The sequence below is a fragment of the Etheostoma spectabile genome, chromosome 11, assembly GCF_008692095.1.
Source record: "Etheostoma spectabile isolate EspeVRDwgs_2016 chromosome 11, UIUC_Espe_1.0, whole genome shotgun sequence".
Lineage (NCBI taxonomy): Eukaryota > Metazoa > Chordata > Actinopteri > Perciformes > Percidae > Etheostoma > Etheostoma spectabile.
Window position 1 is genome coordinate 14,785,826 of NC_045743.1, and position 27,777 is coordinate 14,813,602.

Genomic DNA, 27,777 nt, shown 5'->3' on the forward strand with positions numbered 1-27,777 from the left:
AGGTTGCAAAAAGGGTGCAATATCTGCTCTTTATGAGTGTGTTGCAGGATTCTCGCTTTCGTCTGCTATTACAGCTAGATATAATTGGGAGGTTGATCTGGACTGTAGGTTTCCTAATGAGGAATGGAAGGAGTGATATGATCCACCCCTCCTCCATGAGCAGCCATCATAGTCTTATCCAATTTAAATTCATTCATCGCATATATTGGAACAAAGTCAGAAAACATGTGATAGGTGCAGGCAGGGCCCAATTTCTCTGCTTCACACGTTCTGGCTTTGTCCATGTTTGACTGGTTTCTATGTGAGTTGCATTGAGCTCCGGAATTAACCCTTGCCCACTTGTTGCACTTTTTGTAAATTTGTCAAACCTCCATAACGGTGCACTTGTCACGGTTTCGGCCTTTTTGTCTTGTTTTCTTTCTTCTCTCTGTGTTCCCTCTCTGGTCTTGTGTTTGGGTCTTGTTTTCCCCCGGTCTTGTGTTGTTCTTCTTGTCCTGTGTTCCCCTTGGTGCCTGCATGTTCTGTTTCCTGTTTTATTTTGAAGTCGTTTTTTTGTCTCGTCTTGCCTTTAGGATTACTTCCTGTGTCTTCCCGCTCCTGTGATTACCTGATGTTTTCTACCTGATTCCCTGCCCGCGAACCACATACTCATATAAACTGGATATATGACTTTATGAGCTGCATCCATCTTTTCTTATGATTAACAGTTTATTGGTTTTTCAGAAAATGTCAGCACACACACGTATCCATCAGTAAAATGAAGCAGTACACATACAACAAAATAGAATGAAAGGAAGACAAAGCGTGACCATAGAAAAAACTAAACTATAAATACATTTTAGAAAATTGTTCAAAAATATTAATAAATAAATAAAAAGAGACAGTGATGCACAGAGCCTTTGAGTTTATGACCATTGCCTATAGATAAAAACAATAACACAAAAATGCCCATATTTTTATGCCATAGCTGGCAGGCTTGTTGGGCAAGTACTGTCAGAAGGGACAACACCCCCTGAATGGAACAAGGCGTTTGTCTACAGTAACATAGGGACCAGGATTGTACAAGACATGTAAAATTTCGACCCATCCATCCAATTCATCTCTGATCGCAGCTAGTTTGTCTCTTTTACGTCGACCAGCTTTGGTGTTGCGGAACACCCGAGATATAATATGAAATAACTTCAGAGATTTCTTTTCCCATTTCTAAGAATTCTGCCCCAATCAGCATCTGTGAATGACACCTTTAGGTCTGTTTCCCATGTCATTTTAAGGGACAATATATTCAAGTCCGAGGCCGTGAGGATCATAGCGTAGTAAGCACAGGCTTCATGGCAGCGCCCAAAAATTGTTAGGACCTTCTCTAGCTTGTCACCGTTCGGTGGGACTAATGAAGGGGAGCCAAAGACCTGCACCAGGACGTACGTGTCTTAGCTGCATCCATCTTGAACATGTAAGATATCTGAGAGATGGGAAGCAAGAGAAATTTAGGGAAATATGGAACCCATTCATTACTTACTTCTCTTCTATCAGTGCCACTCAGATCACTCCCATCCTGCCATCCCTGTCTGAATTTGTCCCCAGCTGATACATAAGAGACAAACCCCCCTTATTTAGTCATGTCATTTTAATTATTTCACTTTCTTATTTTTTTTATTTTCTACATATTTTTTTATTATTTTTTTGCTCCTCTTGCTTGGTAGTAACATCATAATTATAGTTTTCTTTTTCATCGAATAACTACAATTGCAGTGGATGATGTGATTGTTGTTCAATGTGTAGCTTTGTTCTATCTGAATGTTTGTTATACGTTGTCTCCAAATAAAAACCAAAATAAAGTTAGATTAAAAATTATGTATTTTAACAGGTTAAGACATTAACAATTTAAAGCCCGAATGTGTGATCAAAACGCAGTGTTTAAACCAAAGGTCAACCCTGCCCACCATCAAAAGTTAAAAAACACAGGACTGGAACCGGCAAAATTACTGGCGTGTATTTTAATACAGCAGTGAACACTGAACAACAGCTAAGTCTAAATTGTTCTATGATGCTGTTAATTTTTTTTTTTTGTATATGTCTTGTTGTTGTAAATACAACATGATAACAAGGGGCACAATGAGAATGCTAACATGCTAATATTTACTATGTTCACCATCTTAATTCAACATGTTAGCATGCTAATACTCGCTAATTAGCACTAAACACAAACTAATGCTGTGACTAATTGGAAAGTCTGTGTTTAGAAGAGTTTATCACAAACCAAAGTACTGGTTATGTTTACATTTTGTCCTGATGATGGCACTGGATAAAAAGTCTTTCTCCAATGTTGTTACCATCCATCCAGAGGGGGGAAATACATGTCTAACAATCCAACCAACCTCACGGTGACCCAATGGGAAAAATCAGGGGATCCCCCAAAACATGATGATTCATTTGGACCATAAATGTCAGTACAAAATGCCACTGCAATGGTTTTTGAAATATTTTGGTCCGGACCAAAGCACACCGAGATCGGCATTGCCGTCCGATCTAAAAGATGAGTGGCCACCACACCTTTGTCAATAGTCATAGCATGTGGTTTACAGTTCTTTGACAGCCTCTACAGAATGTGCACAGTACAAGATTAATTGGGCTTTGTTGGCCTTTATTTGACAGGATAGCTGAAGACAGGAGTGCAGGGAGAGAGAGGGAGGAAGACAAAGGCAAAGGATCATGGGACAGACTTGAATCTGGGCCACTGCGGAAAGGACTGAGCCTCAGTACATGGGGCGCATGCTCAGCCAGGTGAGCTACCAGGGCGCCCCAAGTACAGCACAGAACATGTGATTTCCTCACATGCTCTGTGCAATGTCTCTAAACATACACACTTTATTGACACTAAAACTTTGAGTTAACCTTGGTGTGGCAGGGCCCAGAGTTCTCGGCAGCCCTTGGCATCTTTCATTTGCAATCACCCAAGAGCTTGTCCTTAATCAATAGTCATTTTACTACTGTACTTGGCCTTGGTGTGTGTGTGAGGAAGGCTGAAATCATTTCAACAGGCTTTTAATTACATCGGTTCTTAAAAATGTATCAACCTCTGCAAGTCAACTCTGAGACGAAGATGACTGAATACAGGGCTCGTATTCCCATGATACAGAGGTCAATCGCTGAATCATTGTTGAAACTTGCCCTTCTTCCTCAATCATGCGTGAGTTCTAATTATCACAGTGGCCTTTAAAATATCCTAAGATTATTCTTGATCGCCCCACATCTGGCTGCAAAGAAAAAACAAGGACCAGCATGGGAGACATTTCATAAGTGATTATAAACGTTAAATTATGACAACTGAAGTAATTGCACAGAGACTACCCTAGTAGCCTTGAATAATACCCATCATCTTCTCTTTAAAATTCTAAATATTCCTGTTTTTTGTTTTTATATCTGTTTTTCCTTCATTGAAAGCAGCAAATTAGCTACCAGTCTAATTACTATGTGCTAATCTAAACAAAGCTCTTTGTGGGTGCATGTTTGTACTGAACACAATATCAAGCTCACTCTGTGCATTTGTGTCTATATTCCCCATTGCCTGAGGTGTAGTAAACAGTACACAAACATGGTGCACAAACACACATACACCCCCCCCCCCCACACACACACACACACATACACACAAACGCACGTGTGCACACACACACACACACACACACACACACACACCACACACACACACTACCTCTATGTATGTCTGCAAGACAAAACATTAAACGGTAGTGATAGAATTGCTTTTGAGGGAAGCTTTGCGTAACATTAAGTGAAAGCTCTGACCATCCCCTGAGGTTGAGTCCTTGTGTATCGAGGAACACTTAACCCATTCAGTGGGCTGGGGTGTTTGTGTAGTCATCCAAGCCCCTTTATAGACACTTTCTTGGTCATTTCAGCCGTACACCTGCCTTGCCACCTGCAGAGAAAACTGTACCATATATCCAGACAGGACATATCAGATACAAAACTAACGGACAGTAGATTTGGTTGTCCGCAGATCACAGGTTAAGGTCAATATTTTTTTCTAACATTCTCCCAGCTCTATTTATTTTCTGAGCTCATGACCTTGCATAATAATTGAATGATCATTATGTAGTGTTGCATGGATTCTCATTTCATATGTATCCTTTGCTTCTATTTGCCCAGTATCCGTTAGTTTAGAGCTGAGCAAAGAGAATCTGTAGAGTTTGATAATTGTGTTTGAAAGTTGACTGTATGATTTTGTTTCAACGGCGCCCCAATGTGCTTAAAAATGTGAAAGTAATCCAATATGGAGAAAGATTAAAGTCACTCCGCAACAAGACTTGCAGTTGCCGTATCATACAATGCAGGCTGTTTTCCATTGGTGCGTCAACGAAAGTTATTATAGGGGATCCCTTTGATGCATTTCATTAAATGCCTCTTGTATGTTGTATTTTAAATTTTTTTATTTATTTTGAAAGGGTTTAGTAGGCAGAAAAAACAAACCAATGAAGGCCCAAGTGCAGAGACTCAACACACTTTTTAGGTAGAGCTTGTGAGCACTCTGGACAGCATCAGTGACAAAGAGCATACATTGTAGCCTTTTTTATCTTCTTATCTTAGATTGGAGAATAGGACAGGCCATGTGCTGTGTACTGTGCTCTGACACCATAGTATGGCCAGGGGGCAGAGGTTGGTGATATAAGTGCTTATGCAATGTGACTGTTCCTGAACATTCAAATGAAGTAGTAATGGTTTGTGATTTTTTTTATTGTACTTAAGGTGTGGGCTAATTAATTGTAGTGATGACACAGTGTGCATATTTCTCATCTGTAATGCAGCCTGCAGGCACTGGGTCTGGTAAGCCTTGGTGTTGGTAGGTTCAGGGACTTTCTGACATCGGATACTTGAGTGGGTAGCATTAAGAAATGTGAAAAATGTTCAGATAATTGTTATACCTTTTACAACATCTATGTTAGTTTAGGTTTCCCTGTTTTGGTTTCCTGATCACATCAATCTCAACTGCCAAAATCACACATATATAATAAATCAACTTTGACAATAATTGCAGTACGAAATGATGGTGAGGGTGAAGAAAACCTTGATTGTGACGGAGTACCTGTCAAGCTAGTTTCAAGCCATCTATTGTTTTCATAATGTTCGGAAATGAACAGAAACCAATTGCTGGTTTGTGGTAATTTAAAGGATACTTTATTGTTGGTTAATTGACTAAAACATGCCATGCCAGCAAATCATGTTTTAGTCCATTAATGTGTTGTGAAGACCTACTCATAATACATGAAATGCCTGAAATCAACAATATTATCAGAACATTTTCAGAACCACTCTGTCACAGAAAAGGCCAGTACTTACTCACACTGGTCTTTCAGCCTGCAATCAAACTGCCTGTTAATTGCTTTTCAGTATTCTTTTGAATTTCTTTTTATCATATCACTCTGAACAAATATTTTCCACAACTGTCTCCAAGCAAAAGTATTAAGACAAGAAGATAAGAAGAAAACCAAAACATGAGATGAGATCAAAACTTACAGCAAAACATGAAAATATGAAATAGTTGTTGGAGTAAAATGCTGAAAAAATGTGATGTGTTTTAACATGCATGTTGCCTTGTGGGTGCTTCAAAAAGAACTGTTTTTGGACTGGACCTTGAAACAGTCTAGAGTCACTTCTCTCACAGTGGTGTGAGGGGTTAAAACTGTGTGTGAATTACAGTAAGAGGCACAAAGCTTTGTAAGTTAAAAATACAATATTGAAATCCAGGGAAGAGAAGCTACAAACAGTACAATGTAGTATAATTGCCCTCTTGTTTTTTTTGTTAAAGACAGAGTTCAGATTTGTGCTGCTTCTTTTAATATTGATGCATGCATGGCGTTATCTCACTCCCCAGATGTTGTTGATTAACAGCTGCACATGAAGCCATTTTCAAAAACAAAAAACAAAGCTTCACTCATTGAGAGCTTTAGAACTCTGCAACAGAATGCAACATCTCCGTTTGTGTGAACTATTCCTTTATTTCCGTTTCCTAGGTTATTTCCCTTTACAATTATAAATATTACATTTAAAACTGTCACCAATCGCTAGTGAGGGAGGGGGGGAGGAGAGAGAGAGGGTTAGCGAGAGTGGGGGTGGGAGGTGGCTGCTCGTGGTTTTTCAGCACCGCGGACAGCTCCCGTCTCTTGTCTCTGGACTTCAGGGAAGCGAAGCTGAAACACAGCTGATAGGGGGAAAAACGACTTCCAACTATCCATAGATTGACCTCTAGTTCACTCCACCATCGCACAGCGTCTTATTTGTTCTCCTTCTTCTTCTCCTGATGGCTGAGTTGTCTCTTTTTCCGGACTGACTGTGGAGTCTAACCGCTTTTAACTGCATTGCCTCTGCGTCTTCAGCCTGGTTCCCCCTCCTTCTTCTCTTCCTGTTACGGGCAACCACAGTGCTGTGAAAGTGCTTTTTTTGCGGAGGGGGGGGGGTGGGGGGTGGGGGGGAGGGGCAGGAGAGTGGGTCGACCTGCTCGAAGTCCTTTTGATCAGTCTACTTCTGTGTGAATATCGCTCTTCGGCTCCCTGACGTTGACGTGTGGGGTTTCTCTCCATGCCATGGAGTGGACATTACTTTAGGATGCAAAATGAAGATGAAGTTGAGTAGTCTCACTTCCGTCGGTGCATGCTCAGACATGAGATAGGCGACCTGGCGTCTGCAACATTGGCTGTAATCCTCAGATCACAGTGGCTCAGACGCATTCATTTGTTATTTATTTATTTTGCTCGCAGGCCAACAGCCAGCGAGCAAAATGAGGTACCTCTATGACTTGTTAAGTTGCACGTAAGAGGGAGAAACAGAGAGTGGATCTTTCTGCTGCAGGAAGCGACGTTTTCTTTCTCCAGCTGTCCAAACCAGCTGAGATCTTGCATCTGAGAGGAGACAGGGAACTCTGGGAAAAAAAAGAAAAGAACAACGGTGAAGCCTATTTTGTCTCTACCATCAATATACAAAAGCACGGTAGAAAATGAAGAAGTTTCGAAAGGTGTTGGACGGCTTGACCACCTCCTCTCCAGGGGGAAGTATCGGATCCCCATCGGGGGGCAGCGCGGCCGGGACTCCCACCGCGACCCCAACTCCCAAGGAAATCGACATCCAGGAGACGCTTGTTTCGGAAAACTTTCAGCTGTGTAAGGTGAGTAAATAAAGATGTGTGTTCAGTTTTACCCCGTCAACATCCGACTATAAGGACTGATTTCCACAGGCTGTAAACACCTTGCTACACTTCGGATTCTGGTTTTCCCAAATCCACATTCAAATACGAAATGCAAATTGGCTTTTACTGTACATCACCTGATGCAGGCATCAATGAAGTGGACAGGGACCGCACAAGTTGGATTTGGAGTGAGATCAGCTAGATCTGGTGGCCTGCTGGTCTCTGTTTGTGTTGAAAGTTCAGCACCACGGGGACATCGTCGTTTCCAATTCTCCTGAGAATGTGACAATTTTTCACAAAACAGCAGGGAAAAGCCTCATCGGACGAAAAGTTTTTCTGGTGCTTTTCAACCTTAATGACTTTTTTGGTTTTAGGTCAAAGAAATGCGGTTATTCCGTAAATCACCCGTTGTTCATCTACATACGGCTCAGCCCCCAAAGGCACGTGTGCACGGCGGGTGAAGCTGGCATGTGTGTGCGGTTTCGAGTATAGGCTACGGCTCCCACCAGCATGTGTGGTTACAGCAGCAGTCGATGCGCCCCGCCATCAGCATGCTAAACAGGCTGCAGCAGCCCACAAACATGTGATATAAACAATCCGAAAGAAGTCAATGAAAAGCAGCCTCCCGGTTGCATCAGCAAGCAGGCACGAATGGTGTCGGAGCGATGACATAACTGGTGTCCCTCCCTTGCATAAAAAAAAAAAAAAAGTGCACAGCAAGCCAGGGACCCTGCAGTACTGTCCTAGCTGTTGTGCTTTCACCAAGAAGGAGGGTGGGGGTGGGGGTTGGGGGGGGTGTGGTATTTATAGCAGCTTCTGCCCGTTGCGGCCCTTTTTTTGGAGGATTTTTGACGCTGACTGCAGTGAATTACCCTCACCCCTTAAAAATAGGGGTAATTTCTTGGCTAAAACTGAATAATTCATTGAGAACCCAAGAGTACACGGGTTGTTTATGGAGCTGTATTAGTATTGTGCATAATGAAACTAGTGGATGGGGTGGGGGTGGGGGGGGGGTGTTTTAATTTCTGTATAGAGGAGCTGAGAATGGAGGAGGAGGGAGGTTGATTCACAAGCTGGAGAGGATGCTGCAGAGCCCCATAGGCAGGCAGGCAGGCAGGCAGGCAGGCAGGCAGGGAGGCAGGAGCAGGAGGCAGGGAGGAGAAGGTGCTGGAAAGGAACAACATGATCGTCTAATCCCATGCGGTAGGCTGTTCCTCCTTCAGCGGGTGAAAGAAACGGAATCAACGGAGGCACTGTGAAAAAGCTATGAGTGTACAAATATGCCCATTCCCACCACAAACACATTTCTTTTTAGGGTTTTTATGTGAGTCCGTGCAGGTGCAGGCTGTATGTCTGCAATTGTGTGTGTGTGTGTGTGTGTGTGTGTGTGTGTGTGTGTGTGTGTGTGTGTGTGTGTGAGGGAGTGAGAGACATGCACAGAGGGAGAGGGAGGAAAGAAGCAGCATAGCTTTCCCTAATGCCGACAGGGTTCAAGGAAAGAAAAAGAGGTTATGTGTCTTATTGATCCATTATATTGGACAGCAGAAATCGGTTTGTTCCCAGACAGGTTTAATTGAAAATAATTATATATAGGTGTTGGAGTCAAGTGAATAATCCCTGCATGTAAATTAAACACACATTGCTACAAAATTGGTTATTAATCACCAATAACACGTACAGTGTATTCATGTTTTAATTCATATGAACACAGTAGAGACCAGGCAATCAACAAACGTTTTCGAATTTCATTCAATTTCATTTGTTGCCCTGTATATTTTTTCAATGACTTCTGTCCACTGTGCCATGTGGGAAGACGCAACAACTCATTTTGTTTGGCTTCTATGGCATTTTTATGTGTTTGTAAGTGAGTGTTGTAGCACCCAATAGCAGATGTGCTGAAACAAGGTTTTGGTGAAATCACACTCGGATTGAAGGAGTAAAGAAGGGAGACGGGAGGGACCCAGGTGGCACAGTCTCATTAAATCTGTGGTTTCATTTCAGTTTACAGCAGGATGAGTTCATTTTGTGTTAGAGAGAGAAGGCTGTAGAAACACCCAGAGAAAGAGAGATGGCGATGAAGAGAGAGAGATTGAACTGAATTGCATTGTGTTTGTTGGTAGTTGAATCAATGAACTGAGTGATATAATAACAAAGTAATTATAGAATGAAAAATCCCTTCAAAAGAAACTAGAAGAAACACTCGCATGTTACTCTTGTGACCAAACACTACCTACCTCACCAACCTTATTAAGTGTGTTATTTTGGACTGTATGTATGGTTAATAATTGATGTAAAAACAAAGAAAGGTTATCAATGTAATGTTGGTACAACTCTCTCCCTCAGTCGGCGCACCTCATCTTGTTGTGTTGGTGTTATGATGTAATGGAGCTGAAGAGGAGGACAGAAGGAAGGCACAAAGTTTTATGTATTTGCTGTCTTGCATTCTCCAAAAGCACACTGACATTTTTCAGACTTATTGAATGGAGACAGAACTTTTGTTTTAGGTTTTATTAAAAACCAACAGATTTTGTGACAGGCCACAATGGGTGGATGTAGCTTATAAATGAGGATAAACTGACAAATAAGGGTCAAATTTTGTATTTTCACCGATCATTCCAACACACAACTCTTTAGACATTGACATCTGACAAAAGTAAAACATGAATATAACTGAATTATAATCTGTAATGTATCTGATATATATTTATAATCTGAATTAAAACTAGATTATAAATCACACTTTCTCTCTGGCTACAGCTACCCGAACACAAGGAGACAAAAAGGGGAATATGCCCTCACTCAATATTAGTTTAGCAAAGCTGTAGAATTGACCCAAGCTTGTGAACTATGTTGAGGGTGTGTAGCTTTACTTTCTGTATATCAAACTTGCAGACACAAATAGGCACAACGTGTTCTCACACCGTGTCAGGAGATTACAGAGAACGGACAAACAGAAAACTCCCAGTCAGTAGCAGCTTTGTAGGTGAAACACTCAGAGGTCAGAGGGAAGGACCAGACTGTCAGGTAGGCCACAAATAACAGCTTCCAACAAAAGTTCAATGCACAATGTTGTCTCTGGAAACTTGTCTCGCCATGGACTGGGACATGTTAATTCATACTGGGTGGCTTTGCTGGTCTAACTTGCTGACCAAACAGTGGAAAACACAACACAGTCTTGATCTCTGGTGCCGAAAGCTGATGATATAATCAGTATTTGTCTAAACAGCTTGAATGATGGATCTGTTCTGTCCTGTGTGAGTGTCACAAGCTGTACGTGCATGCTTCATCCTAAAGGGGCCTCATGTGAGTGCTATGCACACTGTCGGCTATGTGTTGTTGCTGACTTTGTTAATGACAAGGCGCGTATCCCTTCACATCTCAAATGGATATTTCCAGCACTCCTCATCTCAGCCTGGTTCCAGGAACATGACAGTTATTTTACTTCACTTGCATAATTGTCAGATGTCTAGCTAGTAGAGAACTTTTGAAGATAGGTACAAAGCTTGTAGCATGAATAACCTGCTGAACACTGCAAAGACGTTTGGTTCAGGAGCTAGGTGAAGCCATTCTTCAGATAACTTAGATTTTTCTGGAAAAAACAAAATAATAAAACCCTTATGCAACTAAGGCTCAGAGAGGAAAAACGCTCAGTACATTCAAGTGAGTCAGAGGAGAGAGGTTTTCAGTGTGTGTGAGGTACAGTGTGTGAGTGTGTGGTGTGTGTGTGTGTGTGTGTGTGTGTTGTGTGTGTTGTGTGTGTGTGTGTGTGTGTGTGTGTGTGAGTGTGTGTTCAGTATCTAGTATTTCTTCCAACAAATCACTTAATAAAGCTTATTTTTCACGCTTGAGGAGTCATCTACCTTACTAATTATTTTCTAAAAATGATATCAATTGTATGGAAGTCTGAATGTAGAAATTACAGGAACATATTAAAATAACATTGAAACACCAGAAGGATAGATTTCTGGCAATGTGGCATGATTAAAAATATAAAGCATTATTATGATACTGCAATAAAGTGTTCAAAAGAGCAGCAGTAGAACCCAGTGAGATAGTATCTTTGGTATAAAAACATGTTCTATATTATTGTATCATATTCTACATTACTTTTTCTGTGACAGTGCGTGTTTGACAAAGAGAAAAAGCTGCCTCTTGATTTTGTGTGGGCTTTCAAACTGCTTTGTTTTTAGGTGACAGCAGACTGCCTGCCTGACCTCATGCTGTGCAAATATAATAGAGTGAGCTTTTCCAACAGCACTTTATTTCATTCAATTTTCCATCACTTTGCTCTTATGAAGTCTGGTTTCATTTTGCAGCGCTTAATTCTGTTTTACCTTTACCAGTCAAGTTAGAACCATGAATGTTAGGAAGGTAAACCACTGTCGGCAACTTTCAGAGCTCCACCCTTTTCTGAAAGGCCCCATCCACAACGCATTTTTGTTTGTTGTACATATCATCATTGCTTTTGTTTCTGTGGCTACATTATGTTCTAGGGAGAAAGAGGATTGTGGTTGTTGTAGCGTGAATCAATGGCTTATTATATTCTCAATCATATTAAATCCACAGTTGACCCATTTATTGCCCTTTCTGTGCATTTTACTGTGGAAGAAGATGTGGGCGAAAGCTAACAAAATGTTTGGGTGCATGACTAGACTGCTAAATTGAAAACGTATTATGGAAAACAATCCACTGGGAACTGCAGTGCTAAAAAGCTTCAAACCGACATTCTCCCCTGCCTCTGTGAGCGGTTAGTGGATCCCTCTGCTGTTAAGTGCTACAGTACTCTCAAGCCCTTGACAAACCTCATTTACTTGATGTCTCTCTAGAAGTATCTAAAGGGTGTATGCAGAAGCCAGAGTTGAGTTATTTTGTTTTATAATAGAAACACAGCTCGTATTTTTTAAAATTCAGGTAGAAAGTGCAAACAGTGTATTCAAAAAGTAAGACAGTATTTTCAGAACACATATCAAGCACAATCTAACGCAGGTTTAGTGATTATTACTACTATTTTATACCTTTTTCTTGTTTTTTAGGAAATAAAAGTCAGTGGACTTCACTCATCATTTTAATAACAGCTATACATGCCATGTCTAGATTGAATCAATATATCAAAATATAATATGACAATTTAAAAAAAATTATAATTAACTAACACATTAATGGGCTCAGATACATGATGGTGTGCAAGCTTATCACTCAAGCTAATCACATTAGCTCAACACAGCCAAGTAACAAAAGATGACAATCAAATCTGTTTCAACTTTATTGTCATAAAAATCAGGCAGCTATTTAAAACATGCTCCAAAAAAAGAATTCTACTGAAAACCAACCATGTGTGAATGAAGGTTCTTCTCTGTGATTATAAAGGGGGCTGTTGTAGTAATACGTGACTATTTTGTCCACTCCTACTTTTTCTATCAAGCCTAAGGCACAATGCTGATGCCATGGCCAATTCCTCGCCATGCCTGCTGTAGTGGATAAAAGGTTACACCACATATACAGTACAGTTAGTCTACACATGGCCTGTTTCTGACCCCACGTCTGCATGAAAACACAACATGAAGACATACACATACATACAATCACAACAATCCCCTCCCACACACCCAAACAGAGACTATTACTCTGCATTTGTAAAATAGATGTTATGTGTGTGTGGCTGTTACAAACCACACTTTCATCTGAAGAGACACATGCTTAACATTCAGCCCATTTGACCCTTGAAGTGTTTGTGATAAATGCCACCAGAAAAACACGACTGCTGTATTCTATCTGTACTATGTGCAGCAGATTCATAAGTCTGTGTGTGGTAATGTATACATAGTCATCCATCCAACAAAAAGAAACAATCATACAGTACTTTGATGCAATAAAAATGACACTTACTGTACATACAAGTGGCCCTCCCCACTCCCTCTGGCCACACACTTAATACTTTGTAGCCTGCAACTCTGACACAAATGAGCCCACTACAGGAAGGAAGGGAGCAGGAAGGGAAGCTTATTCAAGCTCATTCATTCGTTTTCATATTTCCAAGCTCTCACACTGCATTCTCCCCCTGTTTGCATTTGTGTGCTGTTTTGTGTGTGTGTTTTGTGTGGATTTGCAGCAAGCGCATGGGGGAAGTGCTTATTATCAGCCCTCAGCCTCAGTGATGGGTAAAAGTCCTTCCCTTCATCCTTTGGCTTTAAGCGTGATAAAGAAGCCCACCGTGGCAACCTTTATTCATGGTGATAAAAACACTGAGGACAGTTTTGAATCACCAAAATATCAAAATATTATATTTGCCTGCATGCACTTACAGCACACCCTGGTACTCTTTGTTATTAAGTGTTTTTTGTGTTATTTCTCAATTTGTTTTCAAATTCCTGTGGTGGTTCAGATCACCCGTTAATGAAACAGTTTTTGCGTGTCAATCACTGCTCATGCACCAGCATTCATTGGGGGAGGGCCTTGACATTTAGATTACTTATGACTGTTTCAACTTCTTTTCAATAACTATATTTCAAGTTCCATTATAAACATCTTCCAAGACAAACCCCTTTTACAAAACAGTGAAACGAATCCCAGGTGTTAAAAGTGTGACCAAATGACTGTTGTCCTAAACTATAGAAGGCACTTTTTTAATGTTAACTGTGTTATGAACTTGCTCAAATAATTGCTCTGATGTAGACCTGATGGATTTCTGAAGAATAAATAACAGACCCCAGGTTAGAAAATACAAGCAAGAGTAAATGGGATCCTGCTGTGTTAAGAAAACTCGTAGTGTTTCAACTCGTTTCACACATTCTGAAACCCCTGATCTCCTCTTCCACTCCTCCCCCAAACGTCTTCTCTCCTACCCACCTTCTGATAAGCCTCTTTTTTTGAGATCAAAGGAATTTTAGAGCAACCTCTAAATATCTCCCTTCAAACACTGGTGTGGGAAGCCTCGTGTATCTTTGTTTGTATGATAGGCGGTCTGACTTTGTAAGTCTTTTTAAATTGGAAAATTTGTATGTGACAAGAATACTCTACTTTTCTCTGCACAACTGTCTCTCATCCTGACGTTTAGCCAGAGGGGACAGATGCTAAAACACCTGATGCAGAGGCACAAAAACAAACTGCATGCAAAACCTTAAACACCTTAAACACACCTTGGTTCCACGCTCTTTACTTGGTCCCCAGCTGGAGTCAAGAGTGCCCTTTATGTTCATGTGTTTCTCATTTCTAATGCAGTTAAAACACTTCATACAATGGTCTGGTCATTTTTTGCCATTTACCACTAAATAATGTTGATTGCCTTTACTTGATTACAAATAGCCTAGCCTACCACTATTCATATTTTACCCTGGCAACCTCCAACCGTCTGACAACTGTTTCATTACTGATTTTTCCCTTTAAATGTCAAAATTGTTGCTTGGTCTGTGATCTAATAATTCATTTATATTACATGATTGCAGATTTGGTGTAAAAATGTAATATCAATATCACTGATGGCAATTGATTATTCCTACTTGGTCGTTCTTTTGAAAGACAGCAACTGTAAATAAACCTTTCCCTTTAAGAAAGTGATGGATTGTGCCACTTTATGGCTGTAGCTAAGATCCTCGTCTCTATATTTTTAATAATACAGTCTATGGGTGTTCTCTTAATGCATCCATGGTCTGGCGCATAGATAGCCTACTGTACGCTAGCCATGCATTGCAGTAGAGTGGACCCGGGCACAACCCACCCTAAAACTGGTGAGAGAGCTCAGAAAGACAGAAAGAGATGCATAACGCTAATTATCTACTGGCCATTGTATTTATTTGTGCTGCCACCTTGGGAAAATATTGTAATTTTGTTGATAAACATAGCTAGCTAACCTAGGTCTCAGCTTTTTCACAACAGAAAAGGACTGGTTAAGTTATCGATAGCTAGCTAAATGTTTTCAGCCGAGAGCTAGCTAACTTATGTTAAAGTTAGCTTAGTAAAAAAAACAGAGGTGTCCAAAGCCAGTTGCTGTTTAAAGTCAAACACCCAACGATAACTAAGGACTGACAAGCTGCCAAATGTTTGTAAAGGTTAGCGACCACTCCTATTTTAACATCACAGAAGAATTAAACAACATGCCCCGGTAGTTTAGTTTCCTTTGAGGGTAACATGTTAAAACGTTAGTTAGCTAGCTAACTTAATAAACGTTAACAACGTAACATTAGCGTTAAGCACTTTCAACAGCTGAGCACACCTGATTTTTTTAATTAAAAAGTAAGTTGTGGATAAAAATTAGGCCTACATGTCTTCATTTATTGATGGGAACCAAAGTGTGGCTGTGTGCTTTAGTCCAGATTTGGTTTACAATATGATGACCTAATTAGCTAGCTAACTAGCTAAATCAATCTGCTAAATTAGATTCTGGCACATATTGTACAGTAAACACAAACACATTATATATAATTAAAAATAAAATAAAATTAAGATTTGTTTTTAATTTTTTACAAGAAACATACAATTAATCCTGTGACCTCCCACATAACGTTACAATACATTTCTCTCCATCATTTTCACTATTCTCACTATGCATTATTTACTACTTGTCAGTGCTCTAGCTTCAGACTGCACATCACAAGTGGCCTCTTTAGCCATTCCTCCGTTATTCTTGCTCTGTGCGCGGAATGCTTCCCTTGTGATTTTGTTGTGTAGATAAATGTGTCCAAGCAAGGTCAGGCTGTAGAGTCTGCTCACTGCATTACTCCTGTATCCCAGTTCAGCAGGATCTACTGTGGTCCTGCAGTTAGGTTTCCATGTGGTGCCACGTGCTATGTTAAAGGGCTGAAGCAGTGACTCAATAATTAAGTTGGGCTAGTGTCTCACTAGCTCACTGACTTTCTCACTGACTGCCTGTCTCTGCAGAGCTGTGAATAGCTACAGAGATGCAGTGGTAAGATAAAGAAATGTCATGCATGTGATGCCTATACTGCCCCAACTCAGTTGTTGACATGCCTTACAAGTAGTTGGTGTCTGCATGCTGCTTTAAATCAACTTGAGCAACATTTGGATTTAGCTGCCTGGTGAACAATCATACATTGCCATAAATATATCAAGGGTCTACTGTAGTACACCTTTTGTCCATATTGATATGTAAAATATGTTTATTATTGTGGTCATAGTTAAATGTGGTATTGTACTGGACTACATTACATGGAGAGAAACATGTTTTGTCCTTTCCATTTACATATATGAGGGGGACAGAATATTTAAAAAAATAATTCTCAATATAATGGAGAGTCCAGTACAACACATTTCTTATGATGTTGCCCAAAAGTGAACATTACAAGCTTAATAAAGATGGACATTGCTGCAGGGCTGTTGTATTGGGGTGCATTAGATTGACCAGGTGTACCTAATGAAGTGAACGTTCAAGTTCAGGTTTCCTATTTGCATAACATAACTAGGGTAAGCATTGCATCTTGTTGCATGGTTCATGTGACGTTAACATGGTTCAGGTGACAAAAACATGGGCCAAATGTGCTTTTCATTACTGCTATGGACCACCTTGCGGTTAAATTTTTTTAAGTCGTATTAGTTTTACAGTAACTTAATGATTAGACTGGTTCGGAGACTTGTTTTTTTTCACTGGTTTTTGGTAGTACACCCACTGTTCTCAAAAAGCACATCAACAGGACTACAGCCAACTAGTTATGTTTTGGCTCACTAAATTATTGTTTTGTAGCTTCAGCTGATATAATTGTACACTGACCACCTTTGTCATTTTTAATTGTCAAAAGCAATTTGCAATTTAAGCGGCAGTGATGCCTAAAGACTTGAGGCATGCTACCATAACATATTGCACATTAGTCTTTGCTAATAAGGGAGCATGAGGACAGATAGAGAATTTAAAAACAAAGCAAATTTTTAAGCCTCAATTTGAGAAATCTAGGTATTTTGACAACTTGTAAGTCATTTTTCACATTCACTCACTTGCACACTATGCAAGAAAATTGCACACGCTGGAGAGGACTGGTACTTAATGCCATATGGTAACAGTAAATGAGAAAAATTCCATGATCTTGAATAAGCTGCACCACACTATTGTTAAACAATAATTAGCTTTTGTACCTTTTCTAACATTTACATGTTTTAGACAATTAGTGTAATCCTATAAAGATATATTTCAGATTTAATGTCATATTTCACTTTTGATCCGTGTTTGGAGATATATCTGCTCAATGCACAATATGCTGGAAGTGGTTGCTGGGTGCTTGCTATTAATAGAAGCAGGGGTCTAGACTAGCTCTGCAGCTCAACACTATGTGAAAAGAGAGGATGGTGGGTGGCATGAGGTGGTATTAGTCTTTGGGAGGTTGGGATGTCTGTATGACAACACAACAGAGGGAGAGGAAAGGGTAGGATGTGGATAGAGAGGGGAGTTGATGTAATGCAGCCTCTGGCAGCCATAATGCAGGTCCTTAGCAGCAGGTCAATAGTTGCTGCATGGCTGACTGTGTTTTTCTACACTGCTTCAACAGAATGAATAATCATTTAGTATTTTCCTTTGTCTTTATTTAGTTATTTATTATTATTTATTATTTACTTGTTCATTTTTAGGCTGTTTTGACAAGGGTCTGATAGCATAAATCTGTTGCTGACTGAACAAAACAGTCTGTATTTGGTACCTCCAATTTTACACAATGGGAAACCACAAATTAGATAGATAGATAGATAGAGAATTAAAGTACAGGTGAACCTGGTCACACACATTTATAATACATGTACAAACACACTGAAAGAGGGAGAAAGATTACTTTATGTCTTTGGACTTGAAATATATATGAGCAGCTCTAAAATTCACGTGTTTCTCATCCACTTTGCTCTCCTGTATGTATATGTAGGGGGTGGATCTCTTGTATCCCAGCAACAGTGTACCAGAGTGGGGCTAGAGAAGATAAAGGGACCTGGAGGATGAATGTGTGAATGTGTGTGTTTGGCCAGGTTCTGATATAACTGTTATCTGTGTGTTTTACCAGTGATGTGTGTGCATGGTCATTACCACTGACTGGTTTTGTGTATGAATGTGTAGGAGCGACCCACTTTTTTCTCTTTTCAACAAATGATTTGCTGAATCATTTGACCTGTTTAATAAAAATCTTCTTCTGATCAAAGTCAGAGAAGTATTGGGCACCAGTTTTGTCATTGCCAGCATTATCTGCAGCTCTTTTTACCGCTAAGGATGCAAACATTTATTGCCTGATAGATTAAACACTCAACCTACCTCTTTATCCTCTAAAATAGATGGGGTAATGGGGGAGGTGAGTTGTTCTTATCGACGGGTTGAAGGCGTGTGTCAGTGCCCATTCTGCAAACTGTGTTCCACTTACTTTTGAACCCCTTCAAATGTAGTCACTTCTGGCATACAGTAAAGTCCCACGCCAACATCCTATGTCATGCAAGTCTATGATTAAATGCCAAAGTGGCTCATCCCACACAGAATTACATGACACAATACAAAAGTAATTTCATCTACAGTTTTTTGGTCCACTGTCCACACACAACATAGTCTACTTTGCACGAAATAAACAAAACATAGCATACATTAACTCATAGAAGAGAATTACAATCTCAAAGCCATGTCATGCCATGAAATACATGTTGATGTGTGTGTGACCCGTGGTGCATATCTAAACGTTACAGCCTAGATGTATTAGGTGCATTATGGTGAAAGAGTTATATACCTAAAATTGCCACGAAAGTATATTTAAAAGAGTTGACGTTATTTAAAATAAAACTGGACAGGAGAATGGCAGCAATTGTTGCGTGCTGCTGTGTGATCTAATTCTTTAACTAAGACATAATAAATAAACATAATTCACAAGGAATAAAATTAAACAATGCAAATATTTTGAAGCAAGGCATTCAATAACCATATTTATATGTTATAGATGTGCTCAATCAAAAAGTCTGATTCCTTGGACTATATGATCCAATGTTTATCAGGGGCCGAGCAGCGAAGTGATGGTGGCGCTATGTAACTATCAGCCATTTAAAATTGTGAAGTTTGAAAATTTCACAGCCACACCCGTACAGCACTTACCCCAAAGTACCCCCAGTAGAGCAGAATTATTTTTGTTTTTAACTTGGGGCAATTTTAAAGCCCCATCCTACACTTTTTGGTTTAAATTTGACACCTATTTGTGAATTTAGCCATTCAGTGTTGTATAAAAAATTTAGCCACAGGGCGTTAAAGGTTTTAGCAACAGTGATAAAAAAAAATAGCAGTTTTTACAAAATAAATTGGATGTCATGGAAAAATTCAAACACCGAAGATCATGTAGATGTACCCCCAAAAAGATTTTTAAAATTTTTTTGGAAGGTGCCTATATATATGCTTGCAATAAAGAAAAATAGGGTATTTAAAAAATTTGGGATTTTTTGTCTTTGGGGAAATAAATTAAAGGTCTTTATGTTGACTAACCCAAGTCCCCAACCCCGGGAATTTTCTAATGAGAAAAATTTTTACGCATTTTAAAAAATTCGCTTTTAGGCAAGCGTCTTGCTACTAGGGTTGCGATCCCCATTTGTGAAAACCCCCAGATAATAGCTCCTAAATTTCAGAAATCCCTAGGGCCCTCAAGGGTTCGAGTCTGGCCCGGGTGTGCAAAAATGACATCACCTAAAAGGCATTATGTTTTTTGGAAACCCCCCGCATTTTTTTTCAGTGTGTCTCTTTAACACCTGATTTAAATTAAAATCGCCATTTCCAATTTAGGGGCATGTTATTGATTTAACCCCCGGGATCAAAAAATGAACCAAATGCTGGGACATCACGGACATGTCAAAAACATAAACCCTTGGCTTGGCCCCCAAAGTTTGTTTTGAAAAACCTCCCCGCTGTTTAAATGCCGGAAAAACCTCGCTGCGGAGCGCTATAATTTTTTATTTTCATAAAGATATTTTATTTTTTACACCCATTTGTATGCAAGGAAAATTGGATAAATGTGCGGGGGAATCCACGTGGGGGATTGTCGAGGGCAGATTAGGGATTTAAAGGTTAGGACTTATTTGGGTAGAAACAGTGCGCCACGCGCGGGAATACCAACCACACCAAAACCCCAAAAAAACGCACAAATACACGCCCACCCCCACCACAACACAATTTAAAATCTTCCCAAAGCGGATAAATACTTTATGTGTAAATAATGCAAATAAATTATACCCTGTAGGATCATCCCCAAATTCTTTTTTTTAAAAGTATAGAAAATATAGCACACACTAGCCCCATGGGGGGGAATCCCCGGGAGGCCCTAAAATTTCATACAATAAAAATATAATCATGATATGATGTAAAGGATGGATTTTTGAAATTTGAAAACCTTTGCGAGTTTGCGAATTTTGCAAATTTATTGCTTTTTCCAATTTCAAATTTCCCCCAAAAGTAAACTTTCCTCTTTTTTATTGAAAAAGGTAACAAAGCATTTTTGTGGAGAAAAAATCAATTGTAAAAATTCTAGTTAAAAAAAACATAAAAAAAATTGGTGCATTTAATTAACTAAAGTTAATATTTGAACCCCGTGTACGAACAGTACCCGGGAAAAATCGCAATACTTTGCTTAAAACAGATTTAATTATTCAAAGACTTTTTTATTTTTCCCAAAATTTTCCCTTTTACGTAGGGGGAATAATGTTTATACAAATTGTGAAGGGACAGAATGTCTTGATTTTGGATTTTGTATTTGTGACGAAAAAAAGGGGTTTTGGGCTTTTTGGTTTTAAAGGTGCATTACGGAAAGTGAAAATTTATTTAATTACCAGATGTTCTAGCTGTTCTTTATTTTGCCTTTCCCACCAAATTAATCCACTTGTGGAGAGTTTTATCTTAAACCCTTTTTTTTTAAATATTTTTCAAAAATCATTTCAACCTCAAAATTTCTGCAAAATTGATAAAAATTTTGGTCAAAAATTGTAAATCGTTTTTTCCATCGCCCAGCCTTTTTTATGTTTTTGAGACCCCCAAAAACTTGTTAACAATTTAGGAAACCAAAAAAAGGTTTTTTTGAGGGGTAAGGTAAGGTAGCGGAAAGGTGTTATGGGGAACAAAAAAGCCCTAATGAAACCCCTTTTGGGTTTGGGACTGAGGTTTTATTAAACAGGGGTTAAAAAATCGTCATGTGGTAAAGGGGTCTTTTGGGGCCCAAAGGGGATTTTTTTTACGTACCGAGGCCACTAATGTTATTTCCCTGAAAGGCCCTGCCAGCCACAGGGGGCGAAGACTCTGTCAGTTTGAAGGTGGGGGATTCTGAGGCCCAGATTTTTGGGTTGTGTTGAAACATTCCTTTTTTACCCCTTTATTTTTCCCCAAAATGAGGTTTTAGGCGTTTAAATTTCCCCTGTAAAAAGTTAAAAAATCAAAATTTAAAAAGGAAAAAAGTAGCAAAAAGCTTTTACAATGCTTTGCAAAAACAGGGGGCCGGGCAGACGGTTGCGTAAGGGGGAGTTTTTCAAAAAGAAAAGAAAATAAATCAATCTGTAGTTTTTATACCGAAAATTTTTGAAATCAAAAATTTAAAAATTTTTTTAAACTCATTACAAAAAAAAAAAAGAAGATGGAAATAATTTTAAAAATTTTTCTATTTTGAGTTGATTGCTAAGTTTAGCGCAAAACACCATCAAATGACAGCCCTTTTTTGTGTTGGGAAAATTTTTAGCCAGCAGGAGAACTTGTTATTTTGGTCCATTTTTTCTGTATTGAAACAAATCTTGTGGAGGTTTTGGTTTTGTGGTATGTCCGAAGGACGCTGCGCAGTCCCCCTGCACTGAAAACACGGGTAGTGAATCACCCCCTGGTGATGTCCTGTCTAAAAATTTTCCCGAGAGAAAAAAAAGGGGCATGCGGGAAATTTTAAAATGATAATGGCTACGGCGAGCATGCAAGCCCAAAGAGTAGGGGAGGACAGGGTTTTTGTTGTAGGCCTTGGCAAAGAAGGAACTAGTCAAGTTCAGTTTAAAGCCCGAGAACATTTTCAGAAGGTAGCTTTTTTGCTAATTACACAGTGGGAAAATCGCCCAAAGGTTTTTTTAAATTTTTAATGTTTAAAAAATTTTAGTTTTTTTTGTAATCTTTTAAAGTTTTTTGAATTTTTTAATGTTAAAAAGTTGCAAATCAAGTTTTAAAACAAGGGAAAGGTTTTTGTTTACAAAAATATAGATGTATTTGTTTTTTTAAAAATTTTTTTTTGGGAAATGAAACCCCAGAAATGTTTTTTTTAAAACCCCCGAAGAATTTTTTTTTTGGCCCCCCTCAGTTAATAAAAGCCAAAATGGCTTAGTTGTCTTTAAATACACTGTTGACTTTTTTTTGTTTTTGCGGTCCCTTTCTGGGAAGGGTTTTCCGTAAGTTTTCTGTTTCCCACGGGATTACCGTATCAAACTGTATTGCTTTTTACAGTATAAAAACCCTTTTCAGTAAAATTTCTGGCAAAAACGTTGCCTAATTCTGTAATCCCCCTTACAGTAAATTAAAGGCCCAACACGTTGGGGTTTAAATTACTGTAAAAACCCCATTCCCGTATCCTAACCCAAAAAATTTTTTCATTAAAACCCTTTCTGTAAAAATTTGTTTTTTCAGATTTAAAAACCCTTCCCTTAAATTAAATTTTACATATAAAAACTCTTTTGGGACCCTTTGTTTTACATAGTAAAAATAAACCTTTTTCCCTTTCCTTAGTTTTACCGGAAAACGTACCCTTATGTAATTAGTTTTTTTGTATATTTCCCTTTTCGTTTTTCAAATTTTAATTCAATTTCTAATAAAAATTTAAAGTCTTGCTGTATTAAGTTTTTTTTGTAAAATTTTGGGGGGCCCCAAAAAAAATGTTTTTCCCATTTGGCATTGGCTGTACAAACAATTTTAAAAAATTTTCATAAAATTTTTTGAATTTAAAAAATTCCAAAAAAGGGACTTTAGCCCCTGTACAAAAAATAATACATTTTTATTTAGGTAAAAAAAATAGGAACAAAATATTTTTTTAAAATCTGAAAAATGCAAAAGAACAGAAAGTTTAATACAAATGATACTAAACGTGTCTAAATTGCGCCAAAACCCCGGGGACATTCAGAGGTGAATTTCCGGGTTTAAAAATGTAGTTCCCTTTGAAGGGGCTCTCAAAACGAAAATTTCATTTTAAATCCTGAAGAAAAATAAAACCGTATTTTCAAATTACAAAAAGTGGTTTGGTTGGGTTTCCACAAAACTTAAGTTTTGGGGGTTTTGGGAAAGGGGGAAAATCTGCTTAAAGGTTTTTGGGGGGGGACCCCTAGTACTGTTTTTTTTCCGACACTTTCTGGAAGGCGGGCAGAGAGGGCCAAAATGGAGCCTCCCAAACCCAAATTTCTTGGTGGGGGTGGTCCCCCCTGGGGCTGTGGGGTGAAGCAGAGAAAAAGGTCAGAGTATATCCATCCCAAATGTTAAAAAACTTACAATTGGGCAAAAAAAGAATAGACAGTATAAAAAAAATAACCCGTAGTGAATCCCCAGATTTAATTCCCCGGTTTTTTTTACTTTTTTGCTGTCTGTCGATGGGTTTTTGGGGATGATGCCCTTTGGAAACCCTTTCCCCAAACTGATTAAATAGGACTTTTTCTTTAAGTAAAGGGGTTAATTTTTGTTAGGATCCTTTCCAAAGGGTGTCAGAAAAATTAAAAAAATATGGTTTTACACCTAGTGGCAAAAAAAAGAAATTTTAGTGGGCGAAATTGACGACCCTTTGGCCCCCATATGTTACCTTTGAACCCGGTTTTTAAAAATGCAGGGCCGGTTTTTCGCTCAGTACTGGACCAAATTCAAAGGGTTTTTATTCTTTCAGTCACTTTTCCAAAAAAAAAATAAGGAAAAATTTAAAAAAATTAAAAAAAACCCCTTTGTAGCTTTTGCTGCTAACTGTGACCTCTGCCTTTCACCTTGGGAAATACAAGTGATTTTGTTGTTCCTTTTTGGGGCCGGAAGGGGCCTAGGCACCAATTCCTTATGTGAATCATTTTTTCTGATGTTAATATTTACTCACAAAGAAAATGCTTTCCTATTTTTTTTGGGGCATCCCCTCCTTCGGGGGGCCCTTGGAGGAAGGGGGTGAAGTCGGAGTGATGCTAATTACCTTTCTTTGGGGCCCAAACTCTTCCCTTTTTGTTTGCTTGTTTCCCCACCGTACAGTGCACTTGGTGCCCTAATCTTGGTTTGGGTCCCTTAAAAAAGAAAACTTAAAAAAAAAAACAGGTTTTAAGAAATTTTTATAAACAAAAGCAATCTCTTTAAAAAACAGCCCTTTATTCCCCCACACACACCCCCACACACCCCACACACACACACACCCCCCCCACCCAAACCCCCACCCACCCCCACAAAAAAACCCCAACACACACTCACACAACCCCCAAAAAACGTATGGGGTTGGGTTTCCCGGGTTTAAAAAAAAGTTGGGGATTTCCATTTTCCCCAAAAAAAACCTTTTTTTTGCGGTTTTTGGGGATGTTTTTTTTTTACAAGGGCTACAGAAAAATTTCAATTCTTTATCACAGGTTTTCAAAAATTTTACCTGTAAAATACTTTTGGGTTTTATAGGGGTTTGATTTGAAAAGGGGTCACGGGTTTCCCGTGGGCTGGGTTTTAAGCCTTCCCTTCCGCTTTCTTCTTCCTCCCATCCCCTCTCAAAGGTTTCCCTTTCCCCGGTTGTTTGTTTATACATTTGAATGATGAAAAATTTTTTTTTAAAGGGGCATGCATGGGGTTATAAAAACAATTTTTTCAACAAGTAAAAAAAGGCCTGCATTAGGTAGGGAGGTAACCAGTATAAAGTAAGGAACTCTTTATTGTTAGAATAACACAGAATTTAGGGGTATTAAAAAAATCACTATGTCTTATAAAAAGTCCTTAAAAAAATTTGTTTAAAAAATCTGTCAACTTTAAATTCCCGGGGTTTTAAAAAAAATACTTTTTTTTTCCACCCTAAACCCCGGTTAAAAACGCAAATTTTTACTGCAAAGTAAGGCACGAGGCAAAACTTTGCTACCTCACGGGGGTTTTAAGTTGCCCAAAAAAATGAATTAAAGGGAAAAAATACTCTCCAAATGGGGAGGCACTGAAATTTTCCACCAAAAATGGGCTTAATGTTTGGGTTTTTCGTGAAATTTAAATTAAACCACACGTTCCCTTTTTTTTCTAAAAAAAATTTTCACCAAAAAATAGCTGAATAAGTTGGGGCTTAATCATTCAAAACACGACAAACCCCAAACCCAAAAGGAATTTGGGGGTTTAACGTTAGCATTAACCGGGGGTTTTTAAGGTTTGCCAAAAAACGGCAACAGCAAGCTCATAACTAAACAGAAACCCCCCTTAAAAACCCCCCAAAAATGGGTTACATGTATTGGACAATGGGGGTGACAATAAAAAAAGATTTGGCCCAACAGGAAATGTTTTTTAAAAAGTATTTTTAGCTTTACCGAACTTTGGAATTAGAGCTGGGGAACCTCACCATGGGGAAAAAATGAGGTTTGGGGCCCCGGGTTGGGTTTTTGGGGGGGGGGGAAGCTAGTTCAGCTTGCTCACCCCACTATGCCCTCGGTAACCTAACTCCCCGCTTGCAAAAGGCTATCACAAATTTTAAAATGCACAAAATTAAAAAAAGTTGATCTTACCTTTAAAAGCCCCACTTCCTCTATGGGTGGTGCCCGGACTCGTGCGCAGGCCAAAACGGTACCCTTGATGTCCAGCCCTAATTTTCCCAACCCCCTTTAAATTTTCTACCCCTATTTTTTTGAACGTGAGGTATATCAAAAAATTTTAAAATACCTTCAAGAAAAACAATAATTTAAAAAATGAAAATATTTTTTAAAAAAGAATAATTAAGTATAAGATTTTTATTTTTCCCTTTTAATTTTTATCTTCTTTAACAAAACTAAATTTTTTTGAAGCTTTTTTTAAACAGTATCCTCCCTGTTTTTTTCCAACCCGACCTAGCCTATTAAAAAAAATACATAATCCTGTAAAATAAAAATGAAAAACCCCCTTTGAAATGCAATTACGTAAAAACCCGGAAAAAGAAAAATTACAATTTTTGACGGGGCTTTTTGTGGAAAGAAACTGTGAAAACGAGAGTTCCATGTACGCAAACAAAAATACAGTAAACCCCTGTAATGAAAGTCAATACCCCTAATGCAAGTTTTTAAGAAATTAAAAGGAAAAGAAAATTATGGTTTTAAAGGGGGCCATTTGGGGGTAAACGAGAAATTACAGCAAGTCTAACGGTATTCACCCGAAAACAATTGCTTTAGAGATTTATTTTATTTTTGCCCAAAATTTAAAAAAGCACATTAGAAAAAAGGAATTCTGCTTTTCAAAATGTAAAGCTTTAAGGATTACCACTAGAAAATACCTAAATCCTAAAAACAAAAGTTTTACTTTTAAACAAAACTTTTTTGGGGGTTTTTGTTTTGCAGACGGGGCGTCATGGTTTCCCCCACCATCTTTTTGGGCCTTTTACCCCGGCAGAAAATCCTGCCATTGGTCAAGGGCAGGAGGTTACGGTTATCCTTTTACACTTTGTTACTTTCTCCCTTACTCTGTTGGAACCCCTAAAAAAATATACTACGAAAAAAACATTATGTATTTTGAAATACCCCTGGCTGTTATTTTGTTTCAAAACAAACCCACACAAACCTGGGCATGTTTTCAGGCAGGGGCCTTCCCTTCCCCACCCCCCCCCTTGCCCCTTTTTTTCGCTTTTCAGTTCATGGGGGCTCGGCTGTCAACTAGGTCAGAAAGGCCATCCCCCAAACCATCCCTGAGTCACCCGGTCACAGGGATGGGAGAAGATGTGTCAGTGGAACCCAGGTAGGAGATTACAAACCCCAAAATCCCCGGGTTCCCATTTCCCTTTTGGGAAGCAAAAAATTTTTGGCGCGCATCCCACTGCTGATCCCGCAGGGGTAATAAATGGCCCTGGTGTCCTCTGCAAAAAAAAAGGGAAAAAAGATAGTGGGGGAAGAAGATGTGACAGTTTGGGTTTTTAATGAAAGGAAAAAAATAGGGGGGGAACGTGAAGCAAAGGCTATGATTCACTTTAGGAACCTTGGGGTACTGCTTTGTTTGAATGCCCCACAACCCTTTATTGTCCCACGGGGTTTGGACTCTCCTTTTTCTCTCCATTTTATGCTTCACAAACATCCTTTTTTTTTTAAATTTTTTCCTTCGCTGCGTACATTGCCTTTTGTCTGAGGGCCTACCCCCTCTTTTTTACATTTTTTCAAATTTACCCCCCCTCTGTCCCTTTAACTGTTCAAAGTTCTTTTTTTTCCCCCGGGCTTGAAAATACCGCCATTTCGTCATGGTTCTTTTTGGGTTTTCCCCCTCTCCGTTCCTTTCCCTTTTTAGACTTTTATTTGGATCCTACATGGGAGTATGCGGAAATTTTTAATGCTTATTTCTTTTTTAAATGGGACAATAGGGAGCCGGATTTTGTTTGTTAGTTGCCGCAGAACCAAAGGATTTTTCACCCTTTCATTTTAGAATTTCATTTTTCTCACCCAGTCTCCCCAGGGTTTCAAGCTATGTAGCAAACTGTCTCATTCTC

At 39.0% G+C, this 27,777-nt stretch overlaps 1 protein-coding gene across 1 annotated transcript; it reads left to right on the plus strand.

The window, feature by feature from the left end:
* Nucleotides 1-6,117: 6,117 nt before the first annotated feature.
* Nucleotides 6,118-27,042, plus strand: LOC116698415 (syntaxin-binding protein 5-like). Its single transcript, XM_032530344.1, has 3 exons — nt 6,118-7,177; nt 26,645-26,731; nt 26,935-27,042. Exons 1-3 carry the CDS (start codon nt 7,010-7,012, stop codon nt 27,040-27,042), a joined length of 363 nt encoding a protein of 120 aa, XP_032386235.1. The 5' UTR covers nt 6,118-7,009.
* The last annotated feature ends 735 nt before the right edge of the window (nt 27,043-27,777 follow it).

Bases quoted from the DNA above. Each gene is read 5' to 3' on its own strand.
- LOC116698415 (XM_032530344.1), top strand. From the start codon at position 7,010: ATGAAGAAGTTTCGAAAGGTGTTGGACGGCTTGACCACCTCCTCTCCA. The intron at 7,178-26,644 runs GTGAGTAAATAA...TTTGTTTTGCAG, and splicing joins AAAACTTTCAGCTGTGTAAG to ACGGGGCGTCATGGTTTCCC. The intron at 26,732-26,934 runs GTTATCCTTTTA...TTCGCTTTTCAG, and splicing joins GTCAAGGGCAGGAGGTTACG to TTCATGGGGGCTCGGCTGTC.